Source organism: Microcebus murinus, chromosome 12 (assembly GCF_040939455.1).
Source record: "Microcebus murinus isolate Inina chromosome 12, M.murinus_Inina_mat1.0, whole genome shotgun sequence".
NCBI lineage: Eukaryota > Metazoa > Chordata > Mammalia > Primates > Cheirogaleidae > Microcebus > Microcebus murinus.
Window position 1 is genome coordinate 8,815,129 of NC_134115.1, and position 21,978 is coordinate 8,837,106.

The window sequence follows — 21,978 nt, forward strand, 5'->3', positions numbered from 1 at the left end:
CCAAAAGAACATAAGTCTCTCTATTATAAAGACATCTGCGCCCAAATGTTATGGCGGCACAATTCACTATTGCAAGGGCATGGAAACTACCCAAGTGCCCATCAATTCATGAGTGGATAACGAAAATGTGGTATATGCTCACAATGGAATATTACTCAATCCTAACAAATGACGGTGAACTAGCACCGTTTATGCTATCCTGGATTAAGCTTAAGCCCGTAATACAAAGCGAGATGACACAAGATCTGGAAAATGGGCTACATATCTACTCGCCATCAAATTGGTACTAACTAAAACTATAGTGCTCAAAAAACCGTAGTATTCAACAGGGATTTGGGGGAGAGACCGACATCTTAAAGAAGTGTTGAGCATTGTGGGGGGAAAGGGATTACCTCTATCCCTTTTTAGGAGGAGGTAAAGATATACATGGTAACCAAAATGTCTGAAAAAAAATCTGTAATTGGGAAGTGCGCAGGTGGAAGGGGGGATGAGGGGAAGGGTATGTACTTACATGGTGGGTTCGGTGCGCACCACCTGGAGGCTGGACACGCTAGAGGCTCTGGCATAGCGGGGTGGGGGAGGGAGGACAGGGGCAAGATATGTAACCCTAACAATATTTGTACCCCCATAATATAAATAAAAAGCGAAACAAAAAAAAAACAGACACTACATCAAAGAAGATGTGCTTATGTAAACTAGGCATATGAAAAGATGCTCCATTTCATACATCATCAGGGAAATCAAATTAAAATTACTGTGAGATACCACTACACGGCTATTAGAATGAGCAAAATTCAGAACACTGACAACACCAAATCCTGGCAAGGATGTGAAACTACAGGAACTCTCATTTATTGCTGGTGGTAATACAAAATGGTACAACCACTTTGAAAGACAGTTTGGTGGTTTCTTATAAAATAAAACATAGTTTTATTGTACAATCTGGCAAGCACACTCCTTGGTTATTTACCCAAAAGAGCTAAAAACTTATGTCCACCCAAAAACCTACATATGGATATTTGTATCAGCTTTATTCATAATTGCCAAATTTGGGAAGAAATCAAGATGCTCAATAGGTGAGTGGATAAAACTGTGGTACATCCAGACAATGGAATATTATTGAGCACTAAAAGACATGGAGGAAACTTAAATGCATATTACTAAGTGAAAGAAGCCAATCTGAAAAGGCATGCAGCATGATGATTACAACTATATGCCATTCTGGAAAAGGTAAAACTATGGAGACAACAAAAAGATCAGGATTTTCTAGGAGTTGCAGGGAGGGAGGGATGAATGGGCAGAACATAGAGGATTTTCAGGGCAGTGAAACTATTATGTATGCCACTATGGTGGGTGCATGCCACTATGCATTTGTCCAAACCCATAGAGGGTACAACAACAAGAGTGAACCCTAATGTAAAGTATGGACTTCGTGTGACAATGATGTGTCAGTGTAAATGCATCAGTTGTAACTCTGGTGTGGATGTTGATAATAGGCTATGCATGTAGGGGTGGAGGGTATATAGAATTCTCTGTATTTTCTTCTCAATTTTGCTGTGAACCTAACACTGCTATAAAATAAATAATGTCTTTAAAAAAATAAAATAAAATTTAAAACTAGTGCTCCATAGTTGGAAAGTACTGCCATAATATTCAGTCATTTCTGCATTACTACTGACGACATTTATGAAAGTCTGTTTTACTATGAGTTGTCCATATCTTAGTAATTCACAAATTTACTACTTTTTGCCTATGTCATTCATATCTATCTAGCTAGTAATATGTTCCATCCACAAAAATTCTTTATCTGAAAGCTTTGTTTTTTAGTGGGCGGACAGGGTCTTGCTATGTCACCTAGGCTAGAGTACAGTGGCACAATCATAGCTCACTACAACCTCAAACTCCTGGGCTCAAGCAATCTTGGCTCAGCCTTCCAAGTACATAAGACTACAGACACATGCCACCATGCCCAACTTATTTTTTAATTTTTTTGGAGATGAGGTCTCACTATTGCCCAGGCTGGTTTTGAGTTTCTGGCCTCAAGCAATCCTCATGCCTCAGCTTCCCAACGTGTTAGGATTACAAGCATGAGCCACTGCACCTTGCCTAAAAGCTTTTTAATATAAACACAAGGATGAAGAATACAAATGATTTTATAAAACAAATAAATGACTATATCTGAAGACTTTGCTTTTCTTCCTCCTACCTAATAATATTAGGTCATTAAATATGAAATGTCTGATTTTGAATCAAAAGTGTAGTTTCTTATATCTCAAACAAGAAGCAGTACAATTAATCAAAGTATCCACCTAAACTATCAACACAGTTTTGCTATCTTAATGGTAGCTTGTTTATGCAAGCAGCGGAGAAGGCTGGAGAGTGAGTGGCCATGAAATCGTGAAAAGCGTTTTCCACAGCTTGTTGAGAACTGAATGTTTTTCCTTGCAAGAAGTCGTCCAAAGCCTGGAAGAAGTGGTATTCAGTTGGTGCAAGGTCTGGTGAATACAGTGGATGACAAAGAATTTCCAAGTCCAGCTTCTGTACTTTGAGCAATGTTGTTAGTGCAACATGTGGTTGGTCGAGCATTGTCTTGCAAGAGGATTGGCCTGTCTCCAGTAACCAATCTCACAACTTAATCACAAGCATCCTCACAATTCATCCAACTGGTTGCAATAGACATCCACTGTAATCAATTGACCTGGTTTCATGAAGCTGTAGTGGACAATACCAGAGATGGACCACCAAACAGACACCATTAGCTTTTTTTGATGAATATGTGGGTTTGGACTGTTTCTCAGCACTTCATCTTTATCCAACCATTGTGCCAAATGCTTGAGATTCTCAAAAACAATCAATTTTTCATCACACATAACAAGACAGTGTGGTAATGGTTCACCTTTATGTTGTGACAGCAAAGAAAGGAAAGCTTTGAGAAGATTTTTCTTCTGAGGCTCATTTAATTCATGAAGAACCCATCTATCCAGCTTCTTTACCTTGCCAATTTGTTTCAAATGGTCCAATATTGTTGGAATAGGAATGTCAAACCTTGCTGCTAATTCATACGTAGGTTGAGATGTATTCGCTTCTGCTACAGCTTTCAGCTCATTATGCACCTTGGTATCAGGCTGCCCATGTGCCTCAACTTCAAGATTAAAATCAGAATGGAACTTCTCAAACCACTAACACACTGTGCATTCATTAGCCACATCCTTCCCAAACACTTCGCTGGTATCTTGAGCTGTCTACGCTGCAGTGTTCCATAACAGAATTTAGATTCTAAATTAACACGAATTTTTTACTTATCCATGGTTTCACAAAAATTGCTCTAAAAAGTTATTTGAAAGATAATCACAAGACAAAATGTACGTTTGAAAGACTGAAGATGTACCTTCACAATAAAAATAAAACTAGAAGTGTCAAAGTGAAATGTCAGAAGTATCAACTGTCAAACTTAAGGAAATCAGACATTTCATACTTAATAACCTAATAATATTAGAATACAAACAGGAAAAACCATTTTACTGGTTATCTTTCCAGATAAAATAACTTTTCTACAAAAATTATAAAAATTTTCTCAGCACTATATTAAATAATTAAACAGATGACATGTCAGAGAGACTAAGAAGCATTCATTAAATATTTATAAAATAACTGCTTTTCAAACAATTTATTAATTACCAACCAAATTAAAGCAAACAAAAATGCCAAGAAATGTTGAGAGGACTTTTGACCCTAACCCACTAACTGTATCCCCTAGCAACTGCATTCCCTGATATGCAGATATGTTACCCTGACAACTGGTAATTGATGTCTGTGATTATAGAAACCTGTACGAATCTAAGCATATTGCTGGTGTCTTTGGAGATACTCCAGTCTCTTAGATGCCCCCTGCTGTTTTATATCTGATCTTTATATATATATAAAACTATAAACTATACCTTAGTCTCTGTGTATTCTTTTATTTCTCTCTGTTGCCTATCAATTTCCTTATCATCTGTGGTGACCCCTATCTTAGGGACTTGGTTGTGTGAGAAGTAGCTAATCTTCTCGCGGGCCTGCCTCAAATACTACTCCCCCGAAGATTTGCTAGTATTTTTTGTTTAGGATTTTTGCATCAATGTTTATGAGGTATGTTGGTCTGTGTTTTTTTTTTTTGAGACAGAGTCACTTTGTTGCCCAAGCTAGTGTGAGTGCCGTGGCGTCAGCCTAGCTCACAGCAACCTCAAACTCCTGGGTTCAAGCTATCCTACTACCTCAGCCTCCCAAGTAGCTGGGACTACAGGCATGTGCCACCATGCCCGGCTAATTTTTTGTATATATATCTTAGTTAGCCAATTAATTTCTTTCTATTTATAGTAGAGACAGGGTCTTGCTCTTGCTTAGGCTGGTTTTGAATTCCTGACCTTGAGCAATCCACCCGCCATGGCCTCCCAGAGTGCTAGGATTACAGGCGTGAGCCACTGCACCTGGCGGATTTGTTCATTTTTGAGAAAAAAAAAAAAAAGGAAACAAACACAAAAACCTCAATGCAGTATGCAAATAACATTTGTTGAACTACCTCTTAATGTGGAATTAGCTAGTTTAATAGTTTCCTCACAGTAATGTTAAATAGTAACTGCTAAATTTGTTATTTTCCAACATCTCTCTTAAAAAGCCTTTATGATTATTTTATATAGTTTTAAGAATGTTAAAGCCACTTTTTTTTAACCTTGCATGTAAATAAAAATGTTTAGCTTTTAAGTGGAAAGCAAATTATATGTTTTGATATTCATGACCTATTTGACTATAGCAGTTTTTTTTTAAAAAAATGCACTTTGGCTATAAAACCATGAATGTTCTGATCCATAAGATTTAAATGTGCCATCAATTTAGTATTCCTAGACATGAGCTGATGAATGATGTTTTGTAATTATAATGTGCCAAACATTATCGTGTCTTAATTGCCCTTTGCCTGAATTTTAATGAACAATTTGTTATTGTTGCAGATGTGAATATTGTGCATAAACTTACTAAATTTATGTAAATTATATAATATAGAATCAGAAGTTGCTAAATTCTTTCTGTGTAGAAGTGACGAATTTATTGTAACATGACACAGTTATGTATATGACATTCTGTACTTCCTTGAACTGAATCATAGCTTCTGTAGATACTTTTGGGCCGGGCGCTGTGGCTCACACCTGTAATCCTAGCTCTTGGGAGGCCGAGGCGGGCGGATTGCTCAAGGTCAGGAGTTCAAAACCAGCCTGAGCAAGAGCGAGACCCCATCTCTACTATAAATAGAAAGAAATTAATTGGCCAACTGATATATATATAAAAAAATTAGCCGGGCATGGTGGCACATGCCTGTAGTCCCAGCTACCCGGGAGGCTGAGGCAGAAGGATCACTGGAGCCCAGGAGTTTGAGGTTGCTGTGAGCTAGGCTGACGCCACGGCACTCACTCTAGCCTGGGCAACAAAGCGAGACTCTGTCTCAAAAAAAATAAAAATAAAAAAAATAAAATAAAAAAAAGATACTTTTGCATGGATATTTTCTCTTTTAGTTTTTAGTTTCATTATTTGTATTATGTTTACTACTTGTGATCATGTAGTTGTGCCTTATTTTGTGAGAGAGTTTAGCTCAGTAAATAAATACTGTAATTTCTAAACTCAGTGATTGGAAGGTTACTAATTACAAATGTAACTGATAAACTACACGACAGAAGTTAAATCTGTATAAAGAACAATGGAAGGATCCTTATTGAATTGTTGCTTTTGTTTATATGTTAAAGATGATATTAAAAAATTTCTTTCTAGTAAAAAAAAAAGAATGTTGGTAGAGGCCAGGTGTGGCAGCTCACGCCTATAATCCTAGCACTCTGAGAGGCTGAGGCGAGCGGATCATTTGAGCTCAGGAGTTTGAGACCAGCCTACTCTAGGTGAGTAAACAGGTACAAAGTCTCTCAGGGGCTAACTTATAAGTTCTAAGAAGTAGTTGTCAATTAACAAAGGTAAAACAAAAGAGGTATAGTGACTCTATATTTCTTTGATTAGTTATGGTGGACTTAAAGGTAGACGGACAGGAGAGAGCAGGAAGCCCATCTCTAATAAACAGGCTGTTTATAACCACCGGGGCACATCTCTGGGCAAAGTGCACTGGTTGTCTCTGGCTCCCATCCTGTGAGCCATATTTGCCTTATCTTTCAAGACACAGGGAAGCTCACAGATTTTGAGATACTCAGAAACCTACCTAGAAAAACATCCCTATTGGAGATTTGAGAGCTCTCCCATGATAACAGCCTCTAATAAGTGAACCATTGAGTCCACACATTCCTTTAGGGCAAAACCCTGCAAACTCCTATTTTTGTCTTTAATATAGGGTTATACAATAAAATAATGGTCTTATGAGCCACATTTCATTAATTCCTCAATCATATTTCTCAACACAAACCAAATGCAATAGCAAGTAAGATTTATTCCTAGAATGCAAAGATAGTTCAACATATGAAAATCAATGTAATACAGCACATTAAAATGAAGGGAAAAAACTACATGATCATCTCAATTAATGGGAAAAAGCATTTGATAAAATTCAACACTCTTTCATGATAAAAACATTCAAAAAACTAGGGATAAAAGGAATCTTCCTCTACATGATAAGAGGCATTTGTTAAAACCCATAGTTAATATTCTCGATGATCAAAGATTGAAAACTTATGCCCTAAAATCAGGAACAAGACAAAGATGTCTGCCTTCACCACTGCTATTCAACATTGTACTGGAAGTTCTAGCCAGAGCAATTAGACCAAAAAAAAAGAAAAAAGAAAAGAAAGAAAAGGTATCCAAATTGCAAAGAAAGAAGTAACACTAATTCTCATGCAGATGACATGATCCTATATATAGAAAGTTCCAAAGAAGCCACAGAAAAGCTATTAGAACTGACACCTTAATTTAACAAAGATGCAGAATACAAGATCAACAGTTGTGTATCCATACATGTGCAATAAACAATCCAAGAAGGAAATTAAGAAAGTAATTTCAGTTATAATGGCATCTAAAAAAATATCTAGGAATACATTTAACTAAGGATGTGAAAAATTTATACACTGAAAACTACTAATCAATGCTGAAAATAAATTTCAAAATACCTAAATAAATAGAAAGACAATCATATTCACAGGAAGACTTAATATTGTTAAGATGCCAATACTACCCAAGGTGATCTATGGATTCAATATAATCCCCATCAAATTCCCAATGACTTTCTTGCAGAAAGGAAAAGGTGATCCTCAAAATCATATGGAATTGCAAAGAACACCAAACAGCCAAAACAATATTTAAAAAGAACAAAATTGGAGAACTCAAACTTCCCAATTTCAAAACTTACTATAAAGCTACAGTAATCCGCTGGACACAGTGTTCACACCTATGATCCTAGCACTTTCAAAGGCCAAGGCAGGAGGACTGCTGGAGCCCTGGAGTTTGAGACCATTCTTGGCAACACAGTAAGACCTCATCTGTATAAAAAATAAAAAAATTAGTTGAGCATGGTGACACACACCTATAGTCCCTGCTCAGGAGGCTGAGACATAAAGATACATTCAGTGAATTCAGAAATTTAAGGCTGCAATGAGCTATGACTGTGCCACTGCACTTCAGCCTGAGCAAGAGAGCAAGACCTTGTCTCTTGGAAAAAAAAAAAAGAAAAAAGCTATAATAATCAAGTAAGTATGGTACTGGCATAAGGACATATATACCAATGGAATAGAATTGAGACTCCAGAAATAAACCATCTATAGCCAACTGATTTTTAGGAAGGTTGCCAAATCCATTCAGAAAAAAGAATGGTCTCATCCACAAATGGTGCTGGAACAACTGAATTTCCACATGTAAAAGAATGAAGCTGCGCCTGTAATCCTAGCTCTCTGGGAGGCCGAGGCGGGCGGATTGCTCAAGGTCAGGAGTTCAAAACCAGCCTGAGCAAGAGCGAGACCCCGTCTCTACTATAAATAGAAAGAAATTAATTGGCCAACTGATATGTATATAAAAAAATTAGCCGGGCATGGTGGCGCATGCCTGTAGTCCCAGCTACTCGGGAGGCTGAGGCAGAAGGATCGCTCGAGCCCAGGAGTTTGAGGTTGCTGTGAGCTAGCCTGACGCCACGGCACTCACTCTAGCCTGGACAACAAAGCGAGACTCTGTCTCAAATAAAAAAAAAAAAAAAAAAAAAAGAATGAAGCTGGACCCTACTTCACATCATATATAAAAATTAACACAATGGGATTAAAGGCTACATCATATAAGTGCTAAAAACATAAAACTCTTAGGAGAAAATATAGAGGTAAATCCTGGATTTGGTAACAGATTCTTAAACATGATGCCAAAAATACAAAAGAAAAATAAGTTGGGCTTCATCAAAACTACAAACTTTTGGCCAGGACCAAGAGCACTTTGGGAGGCCAAGGTGGGGGGATCGCTTGAAGCCAGGAGTTCAAGACCAGCCTGAGCAATACAGTAAGACTCCATCTTTGCAAAAAATAAATAAATCAGTTGGGCATAGAGGCTTATACTGATAGTCCCAGCTACTCAGGAGACTCAGTCAGGGCAATCTCTTGACCCTGGGAGTTTGAAGCTGCAGTAAGCTATGATGACACAACTGTACTCTAACCCAGGCAAAAGAGAAAGATCCACTCTTAAAAAAAAAAAAAAAAACCTACAAATTTGAAAAAAGGACCAAAGATCTAAAACTATAAAACTCATAGAAAAAAACAAGAGACAAAAGCTTCATGATAATGGATTTGGCAATGACTTCTTTCTTAGATATGACACCAAAAACATAGGCAACAAAGTAAAAATATAATAGAAAAATTAGACTATCAGAATTTAAAACTTCTGTGCATCAAAGGACACAATCACTAGGAGTGTTAAAAGGTACCCTACAGAATGGGAGAAAATTTGCACATCATCTATCTGATAGGGGGGTAACAATCCATTTGCTGCTATAAGAGAATACCAGAGACTCACAGTACTGAAGGCTGGGAAGTCCAAGATCAAGGAACCAGCATCTAGCCAGGGCCTTTGCTACATTATCCAATGGCAGAAGCCAGAAGGAAAAGAGATGAAAGGAGAGCCAAACTTATCCTTGTATAAGAAACCCACTCCTGTAATAACAGCATTAATCCATTCCTGAAGGCAGGGCCTAATCACCTCTTAAAGGTCCCACCTCTTGATACTGTTACAATGGCAATTAAGTTTCAACATGAGTTTGGGAGGGGACAAAGACTCAAACCATGGCAGAGGGTTAATATCCAGAATATATGTATAAAGAACACCTATAACTCAACAACAACAACAACAAAAATAACCCAATTTAAAAAATGAGCAAAGGATTTGAATAGACATTTCTCCAAAGGAGATACAGAAATGGTCAAGAGCATATGCAAAGATGCACAACATCACTAAGCACAAGGAAAATGCAAATCCAAACCTCAAGATACCACCTCACACTCATCAGCATGGCTACTATTAAAAAAAAAAAAAACACAGAAAATAACAAGTGCTGACAAGCAAGTGGAGAAACTGGAACCCTTATGCACTGTTGGTGGGAATGTAAAACAGTACAGCCTGTATGGAAAACAGTTCCTCAAAAATTAAAAATAGAATGACCCTATGATCCAACAGTTCCACTTCTGGGTATATATCCAAAATAACTCAAAGCAGGATCTCGCAGATAGCTATACACCCATGTTCATAGCAGCATTATTCACAATAGCCACAAGGTAAAAGCAAACCAAGTGTTCAACAACTAATAAATGGATAAACAGAACGCAGTATATACACACAATGGAATACTATTCACCTTTAAAAAGAAAGGCAATTTTGACACATGACACACATGGATGAACCTTGAGGACATTATGCTAAGTGAAATAAACTAGTCACAAAAAGATAAACATACTGTAAGATACCAGTATAAGGTATAAGGTATCTAGAGTGGTCAAACTCATAGAAACAGGAACCAAAATGGTGGTTGTCAAGGAATATGGGATGGGTAAGGGAAAAACAAGTTGTTGTTTAATGAGTATAGAGTTTGTTTTCCAAGAAGAAAAAGTTCCAGAAATTAGTTGCACAACAATGTGAATATACTCAACACTGCTAAACTTTACACTAAAAATGGTTGAGATGATAAATTTTACACTATGTGTATTTTACCACAATTAAACAATTTTTTAAAAATCAGTTGCATTTTCATATACTGACAACAAACATAAATTTAAATCTTAAAAATTTACATCTACATTTATATAATGATACCATTTATAATAGCATCAAGAAATACGAAACAGAATAATATGACAAAAGATGTAAAAAACCTATAAACTGAAAGCGATAAAATTCAGCTGAAAGAAATTAAGAAGACCTGGCCGGGCACCGTGGCTCACGCCTGTAATCCTAGCACTCTGGGAGGCCAAGGCAGGCAGATTGTTTGAGCTCAGAAGTTCGAGACTAGCCTGAGCAAGAGCGAGATCATATCTCTACCAAAAATAGAAAGAAATTAGCTGGACAACTAAAAACATATATAGAAAAAAACAGCTGGGCATGGTGGCGCATACCTGTAGTCCCAGTTATTCGGGAGACTGAGGCAGGAGGAAAACTTGAGTCCAGGAGTTTGAGGTTGCTGTGAGCTAGGCTGACACCATAACACTCTACTCAGGGCAACAGAGTGAGACTCTGTCTCAAAAATAAGTTAATTAATTAAAATAAAATAAAATGTGAAATACTGCATTCATGGATCAGAAGACTTGATCAATTCTTCCCAAACTGATCTTCAGAAGCAATAGAATCCCAACAGAAATCCCAGAAGGTTTTCTTGTTGAAATTGCCAGGCTGGTTCTAAAATTCTAAAATGGAAGGACACAGAATAGCTAAAATAACTTTTAAGACAAGCAGGATTGAAGGACCTATTCTACTAGTTTTCAAGTCTTATTATGAACCTCCAGTAATCAAGACTGTGTGATATTGATGTAAAGACAGACAAACAGATCGGAGAAACAGAATAGAGAGTTCAGAAACAGACTGAAACATAATGGACAATGTATTTTTGACAAAGGTACAAAAGCAATTCAGTGAATAAAGAATAGTCTTTTCAGCAAATGACACAACTAGTGATCCAAAAGCAAATGAACTTCTGTCTGTACCTTGCACCATATAAAAAAAAATTAATCAAAATGGAACATAAACACAATTTGTAAAACTTAAAACTGTAAAACTTAAAAAAGCATAAACAGAAGTCCCTGTGATAGTGGGTTAGCACGGTCTACAAAAGAACAAGTTGATAAATTTGATCAAAATTTAAAACTTTTGCTCTTCAAGACATTGCTCAGAGAATGAAAAGATGAACCATAGGGAAAAAGTATATAACCGTAAGCAAAACATCTGAGAAAGGACTTGAATCCCAAATATACAAAGAACTCTCAAAACTTAATTACAGAAAAACAACCAAAAACAACAACAAATAGGCAAAAAACAGGAGCAAACATTTTGCCAAAAGGGATATGCAGATGGTAAATAAGCTAATGGAAAGATGTTGAACATAATTAGCCATAAGGAAGTACAAATTAAAAGCACAATAAGATACCACCACAGAACTATTAGAAGAGCTAAAATTGACCAAGTGTTGGTAAGGATGTGGACAAACTGGAATTCTCATAAGGTCCTAGTGGCAATGTGAAACTGTACAATTACTTTAGCAAACAGTTTGGCAGTTTCTTAAAAAATTAAACAATACATCTACCATATGACCCAGCCATTCCACTCCAAAGTATTTACTTAAACTAAATTCTGTACAAAGATTGGTACACAAATGTTCACAGCAGCTTTATTTACAACAACCCAAAACTGGTGATAACTCAACTGTCCATCAACAGGTGAATGTATAAACAAATTGTGGTATAACCATATAGTGGAATACTACTCAGCAATAAAAAGGAATAAGCTACTGATTTACATAAGAACATTGAAAAATCTCAAAAAATTTATACTGGGTTGAACAAAGCCAAACAAAAAAGATGATACAGTATATGATTCCATTTATATAAAACTAGAAAATGCAAACTAGTATTATATGTAGTGACAGAAGGTAGATAAATGATTGCCTGGGAAGGGTGAATAAAGAGAGAGGTATACAAATAGACACAAAATGCATATAGTTTATGTCAATTATACTTGAATAAAGCTGTTTTAAAAAAACAAGCAAATACAGAACTATTAAAATATCAGGCAGCTGAATAAAAAGTTGATCCAACTTCATACATACGTTTTTGCAGGGTTAAATAATGCTATTTATTATAGTTGATTATACATTATTAAGGATAGATTTCTCTCCAATTCTCAGTCAGAACAATGACCTTGCTATGCTATAACCTCTTTCTCCATAGCACATCTCAGATTTCACAAGCCACTTGTCAAAGTTCTGAGAGATAGTTAACGGGAGGGGAGGGGAGGAGAAGGAGAGAGAGGGAGAACACATGCAAGAAAAAGAATGAGAAATTTCAAAAATGCTTCCACAGAGTAATAAAGTATGTTTATATCATACAGCTAACAAGATCCTTAACAGTGAAAAAATTAATGTATCCTGTTATGCAGAGAAGGTTGTGCGCAGTTTTACCATTATTACTAAACATTTTCCTGGATATTCTAGTTCATGTAATATAGAAATAAGACATAAATTATCACCACTTAAAATATGTGAATATTGGCCGGGCGCGGTGGCTCACGCCTGTAATCCTAGCACTCTGGGAGGCCGAGGCGGGCGGATTGCTCGAGGTTGGGAGTTCGAAACCATCCTGAGCGAGACCCCGTCTCTACTAAAAATAGAAAGAAATTAATTGACCAACTAAAAATATATATACAAAAAATTAGCCGGGCATGGTGGCACATGCCTGTAGTCCCAGCTACTTGGGAGGCTGAGGCAGGAGGATCGCTTGAGCCCAGGAGTTTGAGGTTGCTGTGAGCTAGGCTGACGCCACGGCACTCACTCTAACCTGCGCAACAAAAGTGAGACTCTGTCTCAAAAAAAAAAAAAAAAAAAAATGTGAATATTTATCCAAAAGATCCTAAAGAATTAAATGTTTTTTAAAAGATAAGGTACAAATTACCAATGTCAGCAATAAAAAAGTAGACTAAGGATCTTACAGAGGTAAAAAGAATCTAAGAGAAGGTTATTCTGAACAAGTTTATGCCAATTAATTTGAAATTTTAGATAAAACAGACACAATTCCTTGCAAAATACAACTGACTAAAACTAACAGAAAAAAACTGAAAATCAAGAAAACCTGAATTGTTTCATAACTAAATAACCCCCCAAAAAGTCAAGAACTATAAAGTTCTGGAACTATATTACCAATCTTACACAAATTCTTCCAGAGAACAGAGGGAACCAGAACTCTCCAATTTGTTTTATAAGGCCAACCAAAGCACATTATACAAAAGTAAGACAACATGTTAAATCTCACTGATAAGCATAATTACTGCTTTAAGGCTTGACTGATTTATTTCTTCATTAACAAATATTTATTGGTAACCTCCTAAAGGACTATTTCAGATTCAAAGATGCACAGGTATAGTCTCTGTCTAGAAAAACAATCTAGTTAACAAAAAATGGTGAGAAAGAATGTTCAAATGTCCTAAGAAGCAAGATCTACAAAATTCTGCCTATAACAGGCCTAAGAACAACACAACAGCAACAAGTCTTTGTCATGACAAAGGTTGGGCTTAAAGATGATGAATTAACTAAAGATTTATATAACTCTAAATAGGAAATACAAATGTTCCTGCCATAAATGCATGACATATTTGCTCTTATAAACTGCAACGTATCAACTGCTTATAAATGCTTTTGCTTTCTCCCCTTATCTGCTATAATTTACTTAGAGTTTGGCTATGCAATGTCCCAGTACTATTTTATTTTTATTGAAATGATCATACTGGTTCCTAACAGTGTTAAGGAAAAACTGAAAAATGATCATTACAATTTTTTCCCCTAATGTCCCTACTTTCACTCTTTTTTTTTTGTTGTTCCACCGACAGAATTTATTACCCAAAGCAGTTTCAGAAATTCCAGGCACAGGTCTTATCCAGTTACAAGAAAATCAGAATCTCTTTAAACTCACCCTCCACCCGCAGCTGAAGTGAAGGATTAAAGGCCTCAGCCCAAGTTATGTCACGGCTGCTATATCCTCATTCTTGATTAATAATCTCAAAGTCACAAGTGGGCATGATGTAATTTGGCTCAAAATTTTACATAGAAGACCTCAACAATTAAAATAAGACAAGTTCAGAGATATCATTCCAATAACAGAAAGATACTGAAAGCTTTTAACTGGCTATGAGAGGGGGAAAGATCTTCTGTTTATAATAACCAGAATTAAATGGAACTGTCTAAGAATCATCAGAGAGTGTAAACCTACAAGGAGATGCTAATCCTGTGGGGTGGGGAAGTTTATGGGCTGACCAAACCCTCCTGGGCTAGTCAGAGGCACTATTTAAGGTCTTCCCGTAAATCTCCTCAGCTAGGAGATTCCTGGCCATCCAGTGACAAGGGAAGGTGCCTAAGGGTAGGGGTGGGGGTATTGGGTGAGCAGGTGGCTCTTCACCTGGCAAATGAAATAGCAGTTCTCAGCAGCTGAAGAGGTGATTTTTAAGAAGTGCTAAGAATTCCACTCATTGTTTCCACATTTGGGGAATGCAAGCTGATTTGATCTCACATGAAATTTTGGCTCTATTCATTTCATTGTTTTTAAAATTATCCTTGACCCAGGAAAGTTAGTCCCTTTTCTTTTTTTTTGAGACAGAGTCTCACTTGTTGCCCAGGCTAGAGTGAGTGCCATGGCGTCAGCCTAGCTCACAGCAACCTCAAACTCCTGGGCTCAAGCGATCCTTCTGCCTCAGCCTTCCAAGTAGCTGGGACTACAGGCATGCACCACCATGCCCGGCTAATTTTTCTATATATATTAGTTGGCCAATTAATTTCTTTCTATTTATAGTAGAGATGAGGTCTCGCTCTTGCTCAGGCTGGTTTCGAACTCCTGACTTTAAGCAATCCGCCGTCTCGGCCTCCCAGAGAGCTAGGATTACAGGTGTGAGCCACAGTGCCCGGCCAGGTCCCTTTTCTTATTCTCCTTTTATCATCAAACCAAACGGCACTTATCTCAAGAAACACTGTGCTCTAATCTAAAACTGCTGACTTCCCTCACTGCAGACATGGAGTGGCAGATTTTTATGAAAATCAGTTTCTGGGCCTGTAAAGTCTTGACAAAGTTGTCTCTTCATAACTCAGCCTCCAGGTGCCTCCTGGCCCAGTCGTGGTGGAACCAGGAACCAAAAAGACCGATTTCTCCCATTATTCATGGAAGGCACTCCAGGAACAAGGGCATTTCCCAGCACCTGCCTGCCAGACACTGCTCTGTTTGCTGAACTTACCTCAGCATGAACAGGTCATTCAGGCTACAAGTTCCCCAAAACTATCCCTACTTGTGTATTTAAGGAACACTAACTCCTCTGGATAAGGCCTTCTATTTACAAAGAATTATAACTATTAATTATTCTCACCATTCAAAAGAAACTTCCGCATCAAAACCTACACCTACCCCTGTCCAGTCTGTTGGCTCTGAGGTACTGAGAGGGGGGATGAGGGCAAGTCCAACTAACATCACGAATTCTGGTCATTGGTGTCACATTTGATCATGACTTTCACCCCCAATCCCTTCTTGGATATTTTAAAAGTCTCCAGAGCTTTCTCCAGAGGAAACTTATGGGTTACTAAAGGTTTTACATTCACAGTTTTGGACGCCAGCATCGAAATCGCCACTGGTCACGTGTTGCAGTATTGGAACACACCCTTCATATCCACTTCCCGGACGGCTGCGTTCAAAAGGGGTACCGTGTTCATCTCAGAGCCCAACCCCACGAGCACCAGGGTCCCACTGGAACAAGTGATGTAGGTGCCGGCCTGGATCCAGGCTTCTGCCCCGGTGCACTGAATGGTGACTTCCGGCTTGCACCCCAGCAGACCTTCCACTTTACTGGCGACCTCCTGAGGGGTCTCCTTGGAGACCTGGAGGACTAAATCAGCCCCGACTCCTTGGCTTTAGACAACCGAGAAGCAGACAGATCAGTCACCACTACTTGAGCTGCTCCCATTGTTTTGGCCACAAGCAAACAGACCAGCCCTATTGGCCCAGCTCCGCACACAAGGACCTTGTTGCTGAGGGTGACTCCAGCTCGCCTATAGGCATGGATCCCCACAGACAGTGGCTCAATCAGGGCTCCCTCCTCAAATGTGACATTGTCGGGAAGCTTGTAGCAAGAGTTTGCATTGTGCTTGTAGAACCGGCAGAGGTTCCCATCATCGGGAGGTGTAGCCCAGAAGAAGATGGTTGGTGACAGATTGTACCGGTCAACCTTGCAGAATTCATCGGTTTCTCAGGGAGCCCCAGGCTCAATGGCAACACGATCACCTGGCTTGAGGTGCTTCACCAATGATCCCACTTTTACGACTGTTCCCAAAGCTTCATGCCCCAGCACCATGGGTTTTCCACAACAAAATTCCCAATTCATCCATGCTGCCAGTAGTGGACATCTGAGCCGCAGATTCCAACAGAATGCATCTTCAGTAGTACCTCATGTGGGTCTGGTTCAGGGATAGGATAGTTTTCCAGGCGCAGGTCCCCGGGGCCATGCACCACCAGGGACAGGTTCTCGGGTTTGCCCTTCACCGCCATGTTGCTCTTTCGCTCCCAGGTACTGTGTGCCTGAGGCTGGGGATCTGTGGTGGCTCTCCTTTTACTCTTTATAAACAAAACATACCTTAGCCTTTTTGTAAACAGAAGCTACTCCCCAGTATTATTTCCATTTTGCCTATATAATAATCTTGTTCTCAAAAAAAAAATCAACATTAACCTTCACAGAGTCCCTTCTGAAACAGTCTAAGGAAAACGAACTCAAGAGACATCAAATGTCACAAGAGAGACACTGATTCTTTGAGACCCCACATCAGTGCCCTTAACTGGTCTCCAAGCATTGGCTTCTTGGAGTCCATAAACAATCTGAAATGTATGTCTTTGCAACAAATCCTTAATTCTCATCAAATGTCGAAGGGCATATAACTCCATTAAGGACTTTTCCTTCACCTGGCTGTGAATGATAAGTGTACTGGCAAATCTACATTCAATGACATACAAATAATTCTGATAAAACATCTGCAGTGGAGGGCTAGAGCAAAGAGAGGACAATACACACCTCCCTATTCTAGAGGGAAATGATTTCAGAGTTGACGCCCTTCTATTTTTCATATCATAACATCTCTTTGCCAGTATCTTTTTCAGGTCAATACATCTCTTTGCCAAACAAGGTGGAAAAAAGTTGTCAGCTGATTCCCTGTATATGGGCACAGTCTTCCCTGTGACTGTTAGTAGCATCTGAAAACCAGAGTGTCACTGGAACCAAACTATAAGGAAATTCCACCACATTAAAAAGAAAGTCATGGGGACTGTAGGACAGGCACCTGGAAGTGATATTAGACAGAAACTGCAAGCATTAAAAATTCATAATTTGAGGGTAGTGGCATATGACATGAACATAGGATTAAAGGCATTCACTGCTTTCCCAGCTTCCACACACTCAGACAAGCACTGCCACCTGCCCATGCTAGTTATCTCACTAACTACAGCAAACACCAAGAAAATCTCCTTAGTATTCACTGCAGTTTATCAACACCGACTCTATACACTCTCAGAGATAAAGAAAGACTGGGAAGAAATCTACTTTTGCCCAAAATTAGCAGCTTAGCACCAGGATACAAAGGAGAAGAAACTGGGGAATAAATTAAGTCTACATTTCTTTGAGTAAACATCTCTCAAAAGTTCCTGCTCTAAGCACATAAAATAAGCAACTTTAATTTTTAGGTAGGGGTCTAGTTCCTGTCTAGATTAAGAAATGGGAGAGAACAAATTATTTTATCACAGTCGGGGGGATCACCTATATATTGTGACTATTCAATTTATACATGCAAAAAATACTTATAAGTAATAACAATAACAGATAATACGTAAGGGCTTACTAGGTGCCAGGTTGCAGCAACCCTCACAATTCCATAAGGTAAATACTCTTTTTAATTAGAAGGTATGCAACTTACCCAAAGTTGCACCAGTAATGAAGGTGGAAACTGGGATTCCAAGCATGCTCACCTAATCACTATGCTAACAATGCTTCAACCTGCCAGTTTATTTTTTATTCTGTAAGACACAGGGAGGCAATGAAAAAAATTAAGGACAGCAGTAATGATCATTTTCATATTAGATCACATTAATCAACAATGTAGAAGGGTAAGCAAGAATCTCAAAAGAGATGGTGAAAATCTAGGTCAAAAATGCTGAGGAAATGAACCATAGGAATGCAAAGGATAGGATAAAAACCTAAAATCTGTACCTGGTAAACTTAGCTGGACTTTCTGGTTGTTAGGTATGGGAAGGGATGAAGGAAGCTACCCCTCGGATTACTAGCTTGCCACTGGTTAGTAATGAGAAGGCAGAAGAAGGAGATGGTGGTTTAGTTTTGTTTAGGGGACAAGAAGAGGGCAAGTCTACCTAATCAAAATCAAAATGAGAGAAACCAATTCTATGCAACTTCTCTCCCCCTGACAAGATATACTTCTTACATTACAGAGATTTGATCTTTGAAATCAGGGGCCCCTAATGTTTTTTCAAAACTAAGGAGTCATTTGGGCTGGGAGGGGTCTTCAACATTACTAAGTGCTTATTTCACAGTTTAAGCACTGAGTGGCAGGGTGCTGTCAATACCCTGCCGGAAGTGGGCATTGTTCCGGTAGAACCAGGACTAGAAACGAGCTCTGCTGCTTCCATATTACTTACTGCTACTTCTACTTCACACGCCCTCCCAATTCTACTAATGGGGATTCACATCTCCAAATATGCACATTTAATGCATATTTGCATTAAAGCAAAACCAGATATGTAAGCTAAAAACCTAAAGCTGACCGCATATATTTTTCATAAAATTTATATTTATCTCTGGAAAAACTCTTCCATGGTGTCAGTTTCTATTCACTGTAACATTTCCTATATTCCAAGTCCTAAACAGACCCCAACAAAACTTAAGTTTAGGCCTTGAAGAAACGACAGACCCTCTATGCTTAGTATTCCACCATGTGAAACCAAGGCACTACCGGCAAGGCCTGTTCTGCCGAATCCAGGCCAGTTATGTCAGGGCTCCCTGTACTGCTGTCAGAAACCATTCAATTTCAAGTAAAACCAGAGAAAGAGACCAGCCTGAACTTGCTCCTCAGCTGGCCCTGGGATCAGTGGCTTCCCCTGACACTGCTCCCCATTGGCCGACAGCTCCTCAGACGCCTGGAGAACTGGAGAACTGGAGAACGGCAGAAAGAGCAGGAAGGCGCTGCCCAACCTTCACTGCCAACTTCCCAGCCGACTATTTGGTACTGTAGGACGAATCTGGTTCAAAAGACTCCCTACTGGTTGTCTGAGTAGCCTTGGGCAGAAACTGCGCCATGAAAACTGTATCGACTGTCACAAGGATGGAGAACTGTGAAATAACCAAATTACTATAGTTACTGTATGTAGTCATACGCATGGCTCCTTTTGAAACAATAACCAAATCACCTGAAGTTTTGCCTAGCGGTGTGGAGTCGCCGGGAAAGCCTGTTTTAGTGATGAATTAGGCTCACCCAGAAAATGACTGGCTTCCCGAGGGCCGGAGTCCCGCCGGGCGCACCGGGCTCGCGGGCCCCAGACGCAACCCCACCCAGCCTCCCTGGGACTCCGGCGGTCCAACGCCGCGCCCGCGCTCACCCAGCTGCTGCTGCCCGCGGCCTGCGGGCCCGCGCGCTTCTCCGGCATAGCTCCCGCCTCGGGCTCCGACACCGCCTTCTCCTCCAGCTCCCTCGGCAGCTGCACGCTCATGCCGTGGCCATGCCCGCGCCAGCTCGGGGAGCTCTGGGACGACTGCGACGCCGCGAAGGCGGCGGCGGGGCCCGCGCCTTCATGGGCTCCGCGGCCCGCGGCGGACTGCGGGTCGGGCGGCGGCGCCAGCTGCGGCGCCGGAGGGCTGAGGGGGTGGCCGAGGCTGAAGCCGCGAAGGAGGCAGGGAGAGAACCACAGCTCCAGGAGCCGGCAGCCGCGCGGACTGGACCGACACGAGCTCTACCGGCTGCCGGCAGCAGAGCCAGTGGCAGGCTGGGCGGTCAGGAGGCCGCGCCTCACCCCGCCCCGCTTAACCACTAGCCGTCGCCGGGTTGCAAGCCCTGCCCCACGCCTCAGCTCCCGCCTCTAGCTCAGATCCCCCGCCGAGGTTGCCTCTGAAAACGCCCGGCCCACTGCAGGCCCGGCCTCCACCTCGCGTCTGCCGCCTGGGCTTCCGGACTTCGCGGCGCGCGGGAAATACGTCATCTCCCAAAGCCTATAGGCTCTATTTCCTTTTTTCGGAGACTGAGAGCCAAGCAGAGCCGAACTGACCACGGTTAGCGAGAGGTTAGGAGTAGTTATGCTGGGGTTTTGTAGAGATTACAGCTGCGGTCTTGGTGTGATGCCAACTCAGTAAATAAACGTTTCTTGATGCACGCCCTAACACAGAAGGAGAGCCCCTGGGTCTGAAATCCTGAACTGGGAAAGTGGCATACGCTCTGTAACTGTAACATGTCGCTCCTTTCCAAAATCCAAAGAAAAAGTGTCTGAGAGCTTATCTTAGCCCTGGGATTCCAGGGAAGGGCAAATCTTAGAAATACACAGGCGCCTGTTTCAGTTAAGAGCCATTTGTTCGTACCAATAGCGTGAATATGACCCTCATCTGTAAAATGAGGACAGTAACCTACTTTGGATAAGGTGATGATTTACAGAAATCTTGGCTCCATAAACGGTATTATTATTAGCCCAAAAGGACCTCTTGAGATACTATATCCTGGTAAGTCCAATCAGTCCACTATCGATTTGCATGTTGCACTGTTGGGCTTCCACACAGGGTGTGCACAAGAATCTCAAATAGTAATGTGCTCTGTTATAACGCATCCGTCCAAGCCTAGGACTGGTGTACAGAGTTACAGTTTATACTCATTGTTCACACATTTCTTACCAAAGCACGTTGATGTCCAAAGGCCATTCCTGTAAAAACACAGATACTGCTTTCTTGAGTTTAGGTAATCTACCTAGACTGCCTCCTATTGCAGACTTTACTGCTACTTGGCTATGGTTGAGGACGCTGTAGTCCACAGTAGGAGAGCGACTGATAGGATTTTAGAAGCCACCAGCCTTAGACTGAGAGCAGGAAATTCCCCCAACAATATCTCAAGGAGGTTGTCCCCTAGCCTTGTTAATGGAAAAAAGGCCAACTCTGTAAAATAATGTTAAAGAAATTTATTCTGAGCCAAATTTGAGGACCATGACCAGGAGTCACGCCCAAGAAGGCTTGAGCAAGTGGACTTGCTGTGGCTGGGTTCTAGTTTGGTTTTATACATTTCAGGGAGAAGGGTTATAGGTAAAGTCATAAATGAATATGTGGAAGGCATACATTGGTTTAGCAGGAAAAGGTGGGCCGTGGTGGGGGCAGGGGGGTGGGGGAGGGCTTACAGCTATAGGTGGGTTTAAAAATTCTTTGCCTTGTAATTTGTTAAAGACATGAAGCTTTGTCTAAAGGCTTGGAATGTTTTAAGATAAGGAGCTGTTAATCAAAGACAAACCACTCAACATATATTTATTGTGTAAATTGAGGACTTGCAGGTTTGTCTTGCATACCCTTAGGTGTGTTAATGGGTTACAAAGGATGTCTCCAAAATAGGAGGGAAACACGATGAGGCATGTCTGCAGGCAGTTTAGTTTTAGGATATTCCCTTGGCCAAGAGGGGGTCCATTCAGTCTGGGGGGGGGGGGAGCCTTAAGCTGTTATTTTAGTTCACATCCTTTACTTAAATAT

The 21,978-nt window shown here is 40.2% G+C and overlaps 1 protein-coding gene and 1 pseudogene across 2 annotated transcripts in view; both read right to left on the minus strand.

Annotated features, from left to right (window-relative positions):
- SLC71A2 (solute carrier family 71 member 2) overlaps positions 1 to 20,394 on the minus strand; it is a 78,925-nt gene extending 58,531 nt beyond the window's left edge. Inside the window, exon 1 of one of the 2 annotated variants that reach the window (XM_012782976.2) lies at positions 19,866 to 20,391. In XM_012782976.2, coding sequence (XP_012638430.1) covers positions 19,866 to 19,976 — 111 coding nt within the window. In that variant the 5' untranslated portion in view covers positions 19,977 to 20,391. Of the gene's footprint in view, positions 1 to 19,865 lie in introns of both variants that reach the window. The other variant, XM_012782978.2, reaches the window with a different exon arrangement.
- LOC105881346 (sorbitol dehydrogenase pseudogene) lies at positions 14,992 to 19,859 on the minus strand (annotated as a pseudogene).
- Positions 20,395 to 21,978: the final 1,584 nt, after the last annotated feature.